The sequence below is a fragment of the Balaenoptera musculus genome, chromosome 1 (genome assembly GCF_009873245.2).
Source record: "Balaenoptera musculus isolate JJ_BM4_2016_0621 chromosome 1, mBalMus1.pri.v3, whole genome shotgun sequence".
NCBI classification, from domain to species: domain Eukaryota; kingdom Metazoa; phylum Chordata; class Mammalia; order Artiodactyla; family Balaenopteridae; genus Balaenoptera; species Balaenoptera musculus.
The window spans coordinates 94905765-94919481 of NC_045785.1; the positions used below are offsets into that span (position 1 = coordinate 94905765).

General features: G+C 44.9%; 1 protein-coding gene across 4 annotated transcripts in view; it reads right to left on the minus strand.

Annotated features, from left to right (window-relative positions):
• Positions 1-13409, minus strand: part of VAV3 (vav guanine nucleotide exchange factor 3) — a 389664-nt gene extending 376255 nt beyond the window's left edge. For 2 of the 4 annotated variants that reach the window (XM_036863581.1, XM_036863570.1), the window contains exon 1: positions 12921-13375. In XM_036863581.1, the coding sequence (XP_036719476.1) occupies positions 12921-13124 (204 nt within the window). In that variant the 5' untranslated portion in view covers positions 13125-13375. Of the gene's footprint in view, positions 1-12920 lie in introns of all 4 variants that reach the window. The other 2 variants (XM_036863586.1, XM_036863595.1) reach the window with 2 other exon arrangements.
• Between the last annotated feature and the right edge of the window lie 308 nt (positions 13410-13717).

Here is a 13717-nt window from a genome sequence, read left to right on the forward strand (position 1 = left end):
AGTGAGGGAATGAGCGGAAGCCAAAAAGACATGAGGCATGGCAAAGAGGTGAGAAGAACAGCATGAGGCTACAGTGAAGCCGGACAGTAAAAACAGGCTGGTGTGCTGACGTTGACAGCTCTCTTCAGCTCACACGCGAGAACAGGAAAGCCTGTGGAGACGGGTGCTCCAGGCTGGCCCATCTGAGGTCACAGAAGGTGAAGGGGATTTGGGGTGAAAGTGGAATAGCTGACCGCACAGATCCAGACAGGACTCTGGAGTATACAGCCAAGGACAAAAGGACCAGGGAAGGAGGAGATGTCAATCGACAGAAGAGCACAGGGGGGCTTCCCTGGTGGCGCAGTGGTTGAGAATCTGCCTGCCAATGCAGGGGACACGGGTTCGAGCCCTGCTCTGGGAAGATCCCACATGCCGCGGAGCAACTAGGCCCGTGACAAACAACTACTGAGCCTGCGCGTCTGGAGCCTGTGCTCCGCAACAAGAGAGGCCGCGACAGTGAGAGGCCTGCGCACCGCGATGAAGAGTGGCCCCCGCTTGCCGCAACTAGAGAAAGCCCTCGCACAGAAACAAAGACCCAACACAGTCAAAAAATAAAAATAATAAAATAAATAAATTTATAAAAAAAAAAAAAAGAGCACAGGGAGGATAAGGAAAGGTTCTGACAGGTGGGAGGGAGGGAGGGAGGGAGAGGTGGCAAGCCAGGAGGTTAGAGGCAGAGTGAGCAGGCCTCCAGTTCTCTGTGCTTTACTTTACACGCCCATTAAGCAGTCTGACTCTGTAGTCTCTGCTCCCTCAGCTTTTAAGATATTCAAGAGAATAGGCCATCCTCTGATGCTCCAGGCCACACACCAGGCAGATGTAATTGAACATCTTCACGGCCAAATGCCAACGGTACAGCCCTACTCCAGGACTAACGTTATCAGTGCTCAGAATAACTGCCTTCTATGGGGACATCACCGAAGTCTGAATGTCTTTGTACATCCTCCGTCTCACACACACTCTCCCCACCTAGTTTTCTTTCACAAACCTTCTTCCTCTCTAGTAACCACTCATGTCTGTCCTCTTCCGGGTCTTATCTCTCTCACCCAGCTGCGTGAACTTTTGCACCGGCCTTGTAGCATCCAGTGACTTACTTCCTTTCTCATTCTTTCAAAAGCCTCACTCCAGGGTCAAATCTGCTTTCTCCCAACCCCTCAAAAGCAAAAACTCCGTGTACTGTAACTTTCTGCCTTCAGTGCCCTGCACACAAGAGGAGGTACTAGACAAACGTCTATGGAAAGGAGAGAAATACCAGGAGCCAGGCACACACATAATCCATTCTGTGACGTTAACGCCATGCCCTGAACATCAGCAAATTAACAATGCATCCAAAAAAACATCACCCGCCTACCAAACATTTGCCATGCCCATCACTCTAACTCAAGTCTCCCTTCCCATCCCCCCGTTTTATAAGGGCATGTCTGAGGTAAAATCCATGCTGTGTAGCCTAAAAGCAACACAGGGTCAGGGGCTGAGTTTTATTCACCTTTGAATCCTCAGCATCTACTACAAAGCCCAATATTTAGCAGACAAATGGATAATTTGATTAATCAATCAATCATATGCATAAATTTCCATGAAAACAGAACCAAACAGAAAGCAGAAGAGCTTTGAAATTACCAAAAATCCAATAATCCACAAACTAGATAATCAGACTCTAAAATAACTGAAATCTGGTTTCATTGTTTTAGATGTTTCTATTTGAAATACAGCAAACTTTAGTGCAAAATAATAATGTCATTTTACATTTGCAGAACAGGCCTTGCTTTCTCCAAGCATGTTCCCAGTCATTTGCTCATGCAATTCACCATCTATCAGCTGAGCTTGGAAGCAGGAATGGGAAACTTCACTGAATTTGGAATTAGGACAATTGGACTCAAGTCCTGTCTTTACCACTTCCTATCCGTGACCTTGAGAAAAGTCCTTTAGCCAGTGCACATCTCAGTTTCCTTCTCTGTAGAGCAGAGATAAGACCTTGTTCTTCCTGCCTCTTATGAGGATCAAGGAGGTGGGGGGAGAAGGAAGGAAATAAAATCTTGCTGAATACCTACTATGCCCAGGCATTTTACATATATCATTGAATTCTCACCACATCCTGCAAAGTAGATTTTACTATTTCTTGCCTATTATAGGAGGAAACTGAGACTCAGCAAGGAAACTAACAATTCTGTGACCTTGGGAAAGTTAAGTACTAGAGCTGGGATTTAAACATTTCTGGCTTGTCCCAAAGCTCTCCTCATGAAAGGTGATGCCTCCTGGGGGGGGGAAGGGTAAGCTGGGACGAAGTGAGAGAGTGGCGTGGACTTATATATACTACCAAATGTAAAACCGATAGCTAGTGGGAAGCAGCCGCATTGCACAGGGAGATCAGCTTGGGTGCTTTGTGATCACCTAGAGGGGTGGAATAGGGAGGGTGGGAGGGAGATGCAAGAGGGAGAGGGTATGGGAATATATGTATACGTACAGCTGATTCACTTTGTTATACATCAGAAACTAACACAACATTGTAAAGCAATTATACTCCAATAAAGATGTTAAAAAAAAAAAAGGTAATGCCTCCTAAGTGAGATCTAAATATGTGGAAAAAATTTAGCTGCTTTTTAGCACATTGCTGTATATGTAAGTATTTTCTATCATTGCTGTAAGTATGGAAGGTGGAGACAAAGAGAAGCAGGTATTTGCTAAGGTCACATGTCAGAGACAGGGCTGGGACTAGAACCTGGGTCTCCTGACTCCTGGCCTCAAGTCTTTTCATTAAACCACACCCCCAGGAAAAGGCTCCTGACGTTAGTGGGCACAGAGGCATGATGCTTGTTTATTCAGGCCAGCTGTTCCAGACCTATTTTAAGACAAGCACTTTGAAAATCATGGAAGGTGAGTATCAAGTGTTTCATTAAATATTCCATATTAATTGACCCTTTAGGGCACTCCCCTGTGAGCAGCATATGCTGCCGGCTTCCTGTTAAGCAAACCACTCAAAAGCTGACTACACATATTCTTCTTGCAACACATATTTTGAAAGCACATTCAGATAGCAGCATAAAATACAATTCTAAAATAGTTTTTCTATGAAATTCAGAAGTAGCTGCTTCCTTCGCTTTTCATGGTTCTGTCCTGTGAATGCTTGAGACTGGGGAAAGGCAGAATGTGAATTTGTGACTGTCCTTAATACCATTCAGGGTCTGTGTTAACAGGGGAAAAAAGAGTGGGATATAACATTCCAATTAACAGCTAACAATAGATGTCTGTGAATTTACAAGAAGAATGATTGTAATACATGAAAGAAAAAAAAAGACAATCACTTGAAAACATGCCATTTAAAACAATGGTGTTCCTGTTGCCCAGGGAAATGTAAGCAGTCCTGACCCTGCTCAAGAGTAGGGCATTAAACTATGTGCTCGAGACCAGCTGTCACGAGGCACAGTGTTAAAAGGCTGAAAGGGACCAGCATACACTCATTTTCTCCTTTCCTTTCGTTAACTTTCCTTAGTTTTTCTATCTGCTTTTTTCCTTTCCCCACTGTATTCCTGTCAAAAGCCTATCTCCCATTTTATACTGATTCGTGTGATAAATGTGTATAAAACCATCCAGTTGATACATTCAATACCCTAAACCAAAATTATTACTCAATATCCAACTTAGTACGGATGTGCTATAACCAACAGCCACAAAACCAACGAGAGCATTCCTCTACAGGAATGCCACGAGAGCAAAAGAGAGTGAAAAAAAAGAAAAATTCCTCACGGTTCACATTCAGATACGCCAATAGCCTTGTGGATGGGAACTCAGTTCACTATAAATGTTTTAATTCTAATCTTGCCTCTACCACTACTTGTTAGTACAAGTTACTAACTCCTCTTAGCCTTGGAGAGTATCGCGGGGATGAATATCAGTGCCCGTCTCATGGTGTTGTGATGACTGGATGACATAATGCAAGGAAGGTGTTAACACACTGCCTGGAGTGTTTCTGCAGAAACAGTAGTAATAATTGTAGTAAAAGTAGTAAACATTTATTGAGCATTTGTTATGTGCCAAGCATAGGGATAATTAGTTCATTTAGTCCTCACAACCACTCCAGGAGGTAGGTTCTTTTATCACGCCTGCTTTTGAGATGAAGAAGTTGAAGAACAGAGAGGTTCAGGCACTTTCTGGAAGTCACTCAGGTGGTAAGTAGCAGAGTAATGTTATCTGCTATTATTAGTAATGCCACTTAAAGAACAGATGTTTTTGGTTTTTAATGACATAGTGCTTAGCACATCTTATTAAATTTTATATAGGTGTGTTTGACAAGGTAGTAAACGAAGAGTTATCATTTTCAATAAGTTTCATTAATGCCTACTTATGTATGCGTGTTTCGTATGACTCCCTGGGTCAAATTCTAGAGATGTATATAAATGAAATATGATTCATTTGATAGCCTATGATAGCCTCAAGCAGGTCACAGCCTGGAAGGGAGAGAGATAAGATAAAGATTGCAAAACAGTGTGAGGAATGCTGCCCTCCACCCACGTACACTATACAGCGTGGCACAAAGTAGTAAGTGATCAGCCACACCTGCGGAAGGACTTAGGCGGCCCTCACTGCAAAGGGCCCTTGAACCAAGTCTTCCCTCAGACTAATGAGAAAGGACCCTTCAAGTAGAGAAATAGGCAAACGCAACAGCAGCATAGTTCATTTGAGAAGCCACGAAAAGGTCAGGAGCACACAGTTGAAAGAGCTTTGAGACATGAAGCAGGACCAGCCCACGGGTCCCTGCAGTGCTTACCAAGGAGCTTGGATTTTATCCCATGGTCCATGGGAACAGTTATAAGGAGGTTATACTGACCTGCCCCAGTAGTTCAGGTCAAACTTTAGGGGTCCTTAGTCACTCTCCATCATACCCAATGCTCATCAGCAAGTCTCTACCTTGAAAATGTATCCTGTGCATGCGAACAAAAGATCCAGTAGAGAACAGAAGACGTAGGAAAGCACAGAGATAGAGTGAAGGAGGAACTGGCCTTTGCTAGGAGCATTGATAATTCACCCACAGAACAGGACAGAAAGCATCGTCTGCGGGCAAGATGCGGGAAGGTGGGCGCCTGAGGAAGCTCTCCTCTGACTGTGTCTGTTTTCTCAGTGGAATAGGAAGCAAGATCACCAGTTGAGAGCGAGAATGAAGATGCAGGTTCAAGAAGAAAAGGTACCAGACAGGCATCTGGGAGAGTCAGAAACTGAACGGTCTAGGGCAGTTTTCAAATTGGTCTCAGTACCCCTTTACACTCCTAAAAAAAAATGAGTGAGAATCCTCAGCAGCTTTTACTTATAGGGGTTATATCTATCAACACCTTACATATTGGAACTCTAAAATGAGAAATCTTTAAAACATACACAGACACACAATCACAGGTCAGCAGCATGTAGCTTTGGGAAAACTCCACTATACGCTTGTGGGAAAGGAAGAGTGAGAAAAGGCAAACAGTGTATTAATAATATTATTAAAAGAATGTTCGACCTTAGGGAACCCCTAAAAGCATTTTAGGGACTGTCAGATCATATTTTAAGAATGTCTGGTCTAGAGACAGGTACTCAGATGGCTGGGTTGCCTGAGGCGCCCACCTGAGGTTAGGGATCGTGAATTTAAAGTGAGAGCACTCAGGTAGTATGGGTTTTCCTCCATCCATCAGGTTCAGCAGCTGAATTGCCGGCAGGGAGTAAGTAGAGAGTTGGATTTAACCAGGGTTATATTTTACCCAAATGAGTATCACCAACCAAGAGAAGCTAAGGAAGTAACTATAATGACCATGGTATTTAAGCTGAGTAGGAGGGAAATGAAGACACAAAGGCAGTGAAGAGGTGGTGGGACCAACAGTTCAAAAGATTGTTGAATTTTAGGTATTAGGAGAATAATCCAGAAAGGAAGGATTAGTAAGAGAGTAGGATGCTTGAAACAGAATACGGAAGGTAACTAGTAACAACTTCAAACTCAACATCCAAAACTGATTGTGCCCCTTTCCCTTTGACATCTGTACCTCCTCTCTATCCCCCTAGTCACCCAAGCCTCAAACCTGAGGCTCATCCCAGATACTTTCCACTAGTACTGCACCTAAGAGGTCCCAAAGTCTGGCGCATTACAGCTCTTCATTCTCTCTCATCTTTCTCATTCCTCCCTATCCTTCCACTCTCACCCCTTCTCTGGCCTTGCATCCACTGGCCTCCTCCTCCCCTAACTGAACTTCAGCAGGAGTCTTTCTCATGCCCAGCTCCACCCCATCCAATTCATCCTTCACTCTGCTGTCGGGGAACTTTCCACAGTGAACTCTGATCATGTGATTCTCATCCCTCCATCCAAGCAGTGACTGTAACCACAGAGGTGGGGGCATAAAACAGGCAGATACAGGCTGTCACCATGAATGTGCGGTCCATCAGGCTATGAAAAGGAGGTAACGCCACAGTGTCATGAGATGATACAGGGAAGAGGATACGAAAAAAGGCAACGAAGGAGAAAACTCTAAAATTCTTAAGGTATGTTTAAAGAGAAGCCAGCAAAGGAAGCTGAGAAGGAATACAAAAGGTACCAGAGGGACTTCCTGGTGGTCCAGTGGTTAAGAATCCGCCTTTCAATGCAGGGGATGTGGGTTCGATCCCTGGTTGGGGAATGAAGATCCCACAGGCCACAGGACAACTAAGCCAGCGTGCCGCTACGACTGAGCCTGCAGGCCGCAACGAAGATCCCACGTGCTGCAACTAAGACCCCACACAGCCAAATAAATAAATAAATAAATATTTAAAAGGTACAAGAGAACCAGGAGAGTATAGTGTGATGAGAGTTAAGAGTTTCAGGAGGGAAGGAAAAGTCAATAATGTAAATTGCCACTGTGAGTTTAAGAAAAATAATCTAAAAAGAGTATGTTGTATTTGAAAATTAGGAAATCAGTGGTGATCTATACTGGATCAATCCTATCTGCATTACAAACATGATATAATTTTCCCCATCTTAAAAAAAAAAAAAAAAAAGGCACTTGCTCATTTTGTTCACTCTGACAACCATGGGATTGTACCTCACCAATAAAGTTTCAGCACTTCAATCCTTTACCCCAGGCTCTGGTTCCTCGAGAACCCAGGTTAAGCCATCAAGTATGCAGACAGAACAAGTGCTTAAGATGCCTGAGCTACTTCACATGAAAAGATCTTGATCAGTGTCAAGTTTAAATTTATGCTGGCCAAGAGAATAATCCAACAAATGGCAAAGAGGTTACTGACTCCTGAGAAGAAAGATTAAATAATGACATTATTTTCTGAACTGACTGGCTAAAAATATAACTGGCACACCACTCTTTTTGGACAATGACAGCCTTTTTTCTCTCTTCCGTATAACCCAGTAATCTTCACACAGCAGTACCTGGGGCGGGGGTTGGGGGAGGGGGGAGGATGCAGACATGCATTTGGGAAGCACACCTTAATGCTAAAACTCATATAATCATAGTTTTAAAACAATGTACAGTTATGTAGAGCAGAAATAAAGCTCTCTTTAACTTTAAGAAGTAGTAACAGCAATAAAAACCCAACTGTGTGTTAGGAGCTCGGAAGGAAATCCTGGGGACAAAAGTGATGAATTCTTTTAGAAATGCTGCATCACCAACACTTGGTGCTCCGTGGAAAATACACATCAAATATATTTCATTTATATTTTCTTATATACATACATATTTTTCCCACACATACACATATATACAAGTGTGCCATATGATAAAATTTGTCTAAATCTAAAAGAGTTCTTATAATAGGTATTCAATAAAAATTCTGTATGATAAGAAAACCCTCTTGATCTCTTTTCCCCTACTAGCCACTACCCCATTTATCTGCTCTCTCCACCGCAAAATCACCCCCTAACACATGTCTATACTCGTGGTCTAGATCCTCTCCCATTTGCCCCTCTTCTCCAGTGGAGGGTTTGCCCATCACACACCAAGTCTGTTTTTGCCAAGGTCACCAAAGAACTTCATATTGCTTAATACAATATTCTATCTTCAATCCTTTTTTCCCTTGAAGAGCAGCATTTGACGTGTCTAGTCACTCCTTCTAGAAACACTTTATTCACCTGGTTTGCTAGAACCATACTCTGCTGACTTCTGTCCTTCCCCGTGGCCATTCCCTCCCAACTCCTTACAGGTTCCCATCTCTCTACCCTTGACACATGGGCAGGCCCCATGGCTCACGCGTCTGATCTTTTCTTTTTACACTACTCCCTAGGTGATATCATCCAGTGCCGAGATTTTAAATACCACCTATACCTTGATGACTGCAAACTTTTCCTCTCCATCTCCAACTTCTCCAGCTGCCTGCTCAGCATCTAGATGCCTGCTGGGCATTTCAGACATAACTAGCTCCAGACTGTCCTCCTCCTCTCCTTACCCCCAACCCCCAAAGCTCTTCTTCCTCCCATCTTCTCCATCTCAGTAAATGGCAACTCCATCAGTTCAATTCCTCAGGCCAGAAACCCTGGATTCATTCCTGGCTCCTCTCTTCTTCTCATACTGCTCATCTGATTCCATCAATAAACCCTGGCTGGCTTTATCTTCAAAATATACCTAGGGTTGGATTCCTTATCACCACCTGCCCTGCTATCACTCTGGTCAGAGCCGCCATCACCACTTGCCTGAATGATGGCCTTAGCCTGACTCTTCCATCCTGGCTGCTCTGTGGTCTATTCTCAACATAACAGCCAGAGTGACCCTGTTGAAAAGGTAAGTCAAGTCACTTGATTCCTATTTCACCCAGGGTGAAAGTCCTTACAATGGCCCACAAGTCCTAAAAATCTGGCCCACATTTTCTCTCTCACCTCATCCCTACCACCCCTTCCCACACTCACTGTCCTCCAGCCCACTGGCCTTCTGGCTCTTCCTTCAGTTTACCCACCATTTAATTACCTCAGGACCTTTGCACTTGGTGTTCCCTCTGCCAGGAATTTTCTTCTTCCAAACATCCACATTCCTGCCTTCTCTCACTCCCTTCAGGTCCTGCTCAATTGGCATCTCCTCAGAGAAGCCTTTCTTGACTACCTTCCATAATATCAAATCACATTTCCCTCTAGTCCCTGACCCAGGTTCATCTCTCTTCACAGCACATCATATTCTACAGCCATTTATTTATTTATTGTCCCCCACTAAAATAGAAGTCCTTTTAGGGCAGGGACTCCATTGAGTTTGTTTACTGCTCCAAGCCAGTGCCTACAACAGTGCCTGGCACATAGTAGGAACAAATATTTGTTCAAGGAACCCTTGAAACCGGAATAAGTCATTTTAAGAAAATTCGAAGTTTACCTACACTGTACATAGTGGTCAGTAAATTTATCAAATGCGTTATTCCCATCCTATGACATAATATAAAGCAAAATTTAAAATTACAAAATAGTAAGATTAAGATAATTTCATTGATGATACATCCATGGTTAATTATAGGCATTTATGGAGAACTTCTTAACCACCAAAAGTGACCTCAAGCCCACAACCCACAGTCTTCCACGTTGCCCCCCAGTACAACTAGCACAGGAAGGCTCTTCTCTTCCAGAGTCATGTATGTGCTTGGTATCCTAGCTAGAACACTGTTTTGGATGAAAAATAAATCTGTCTAGTATATACAGAGACCAGATTTCATGGATTGTGTGGATTTGCATGGATCATCTGGGTTTTATTTAACTTTTATTCTTTATAATAAAAGGAATATGTTAAATGTGTAACTAAATGTGATTAATGTTTACCACCTTAACTAATAAAAACAAATCTAAATCAGGGTAAAAAAAAAAAAAAAAAGGACCTATTTTGAACTAAAGAAGATTGTCCTCTTACCAACATAGCAAGACGCAAAAAAAGGCTGATGTCCACAGCCAAAAAGAACAATTACTAAGTAAGAGAATCGGGGTCCCATTTATAATTTTTTTTGGAGGACAACTGATTAACTTAAGACTCCAAGATTCAAACCTAAAATTGTTCAATTATTTGCAGAGTTATTATTTTTTAACACAAACAAGGCAGAAGGCTAACAAAGAGAGTGGAATAAATCCCACTCATTGGAGATACACACTCTTATTAAAAGAGGCTATTCATAGCCTCCTTCTGAAAACTTAAAAACAAGTAATAAGCAAGACATCGATACGCTAAAATTTCTTGTGTCAACATCTGTTCATAACAGTCTCAAAAACCACAAAACTCTGAAGTGAGAGCCTCCAGTTTTTTCCTGGCTCAGAAGATCAGGTGCTATAAGGAAATAGTTTATTTCAAGTTAATATCTTCAACAGAACCTAAGCCGGATGGACAGAATGAGTCTTAGACATGGCAAAAGCCACAAATACTAGTAATGACAGCTCTAAATTCAGAAGAGTAAAGTCTGCTGGGACGTATTTCAGGGTTTCACTGGGTTATTAAGTTATTCACTACATAGTATGGATAGAGCTGATGGCACAGAAGCCTTATAACCAGAAGCAGCCAGAACCTTCACCAAGAAAGATATGAGTAGTTAGAGGCAGAAATAGAGATGTCAGCCCAAAGGAACTTGTAGACCTTGCAACTGTTTTAAAACTTTGATTGTAACCTATTACTCTTAATGTGACAATAGGAGAAAAAAATGTTTTAAGTAATTTTGCTAATAGTGAACACCTATTAAGTGCATAGTATCTGCTGGTCACTGTAGGCATGTTAAATACATCAATGAATTATTTAACCAAAACATGCACTAAGTCTCATTTAAGGATTTACGGACAACCTCTATAATACAAGCTCACCTGTCCAGCACTCAGCTGTTCAGAAACCTTATCTCTCTGCAATGTGGCCAAGAATCAAGAAGGCAACAAAAAGAGACATCACCATATTCAGGTACTAACTTTCCACGGTTCACTTTTGGGAGAAGCCCGCACCTACAGAAAATTACTGCACTGAATTTGGAACCAGAAAGCTCAGGGTTAAGAACCCAAAAGCACAACAGCCTAAGGAAGGTCATTCAGCTGTTTAGTTCATTATAACCTGATGGCTTATATGATAGAACAGTGTAATAATTCCTTTAGGGCAAGGATCCTGAGGTGTTCATTGTGGTACTCCCAGTAGGGAATAGAGTTCTTCGAGCAGCATATGTGCTCAATTTTCATTAATGACGCTTTTAATGACAATCCTTTGTCATCAAAAAGATTAAGTTACATCTACTATATTCTACAAGGAGAAGAAAGAGCAAAAAAAAAAAAAATTTGAAAAAAATTTCATCCATTGTTACAATTCAAGTAAAGGTTAGAAGGTTGAAATAGGGAGATCCTCAGCTGTCCAGAATACTTCATTATTGAGAACAACTTACTGAACAGCCCCTAGGGGTTCCGGGCAACTGAAGTTTCAGGACATGAGCAAAGTACTGTACTCCCTGCTGGTGGGCCAAGGCATCCTGAGGCCATAGGCCAGATGGAAAATGGGAATCTGCAGACTGGATAATCACCTGCAGCTTCCTACAGAACTCTGTTGAGAGCAGCAACTCCCAGCTTAATGGAAATGTCTGTTAAACCCTTGGGCAGGATATCCTGAATTGGGACAACACTTAAGTGGTCCGTGGAGTCAGCAGTCACCACCCAGGCTCATGGGAGAGTACAAAATAAATTTTCTCACTTCTAAAACCATATGGCTCTCACCACTTACAAGCCTGTTCTTTCTTGGGGACCACTAACCAGCAGGTTGAAGGTAGACAGACAAGGGATGCAGAATTTGAGGTTCAGAGCGGCCCTGATGAGACGCTGACATCAAGAAGAGAGGAATGTGTGTGCCCTAACTTTAGAAACATAATTATTCGTTATATAAAGTCAGTTCCGTTGTAAAAGGCACTGTTCTGGTTGCTAAATAGCTGAGGCTCTGTATCATTCAGGATTAGTGGTAAAGTGTGTCATGGAAGGGACTCTTTCCTCTCCCTTTTAAGTTGAAAGTGGTTTTTTACATTCTGAAAGAGAAAACAGATGTATTGACTTGTGTTTAACAGCTTTCTGCATGCAAACTTTCTGACGGGACCAAGAAACTACCATTCCACTGAGTTGTGACTTTTGAGTTTACTCTAGGGTGCACACAGCCTTCCGGAGTTGCATTTTTTAACCCCTCAAAGAGGCACCTCCAGGAAAGGCTCCAGCGACAGGAGCCAAGAGTGCACCACACCACCTGAGCAACCACTGAATGAAGGAAAGCGGAATCTGGAGCGAAACTTCTCGTTTCCTGTCGCTGCTGGGACAGACTGGACTTGCTCCTTCTCACATGGCTTAAGACTAGCTATAAACCCAACCGTGTAGCTTGCCAGCTGGCCACAAGCTCCGGGGGCCTTCGGGGCAGCCGCCTTGCTGTGATCCCTTTTCCGCCCTTTGGCCAGTTTCATTCCTGTACAGATAACGGTACCGGAACGCCCTCCACTTCCTAGAGTCCTCTTTATGTCATGGTTCCGCTTTCAAGAAAACATGGGGACGAAACGCAAAGCAAAAGAACAGACTAAAGGCAAAATTACCCCCATCAGCTCCTTTCATGCCTCTCCATCGTTACTATAAAAGAGCTGGATCAAATTCCTTTCGTTGCCTCCCGCCACACACAGGCGCACACACACACACACACACACAGGTAGGTGCAGGGCACCCTAAGACAGCTTGTTCCCGCCTCACAGAAAGCCCTTACGAAATCCTCATACCGTCTCAGGACGCAGGGCTCTAGCCTTCAGCTAAAGAGCTAAACCATCTCAAGCCAAGGTACAAGAAGCCGAAGTGGTCCGCAAAGCAGAAGGCTGCGAGGCAGGGTGAAACCGAACGCACCTAGATGTCTGCATTTACACAAAGAAATTAGCCGGCTGATTTAATGGGAGATGCCGGCTGGAGGCGGAGGCGCCCGCGCCGGCCTCCTTACCTGGGACATCTGCGGCCTCAGGTTGATCTCCTTCAGGTTGATGGAGTGCGCGCGGAGGTTGTTGAGCAGCTGGCAGAGCAGGACTCCATCGCGGAGGGTCTGAGCCAGGTCGAACACCTGCGCCGAGTCCCAGGTCACCCGGTGGTTGGCGGGCAGCACCTTGCAGTGGATGAGCCACAGCGCGCACTGCTTCCACGGCTCCATGCCCGACGGCTCCGGGACGCTGCCGGGCCGGGGCCGGCGACGAGGATGCAGCGGCGGCCGCCGCGGTTCCTTCGCCTCCCCGACGCCAGCCGCGGTCGGCCCCTTCCCTGCGAGTGTACGACTGTGCGAGGGGGCAGGAGCCGCGGCAGGCGGATGGGGGGCCTCGCGTGGGGCTTGGTTCCGGTCTCGGCCCGGGTCCGCCGCCGCCCGCCCGCCGCTGCAGCGAGTCCCGCGCGCTCTTCGTGCGCCCCGGCCGGCTCGGCGGCGGCGACCGAGCACAGGCTTCCGACTCGCGAGCCCGGCGCCGGGCGACTGAGCATGCCCAGCGCGCCGGCCAGTCTCGCTGCCGTCTGCGAGTCCCCAGAGGCGCGGGTGGGAGAGCGCGCGCCGCCCTGGCCTGGGGTCGGCGGCCCGGGCGGGGAAGGGGAGGGGAGAGGAGAGGAGAGGGGCGGCGGCGGCCAAGGGGATCCCAGGGCCCCCGCCTACCACGAGCCTTCAGGTTGGCGGAGCTCACCCAGCCCCAGGCGTCCGGGGATCTTCTCTCCGGACGCCTTCCCGGTTTGGGGAGAGTGCGTCTGAACAATGTAATCCGG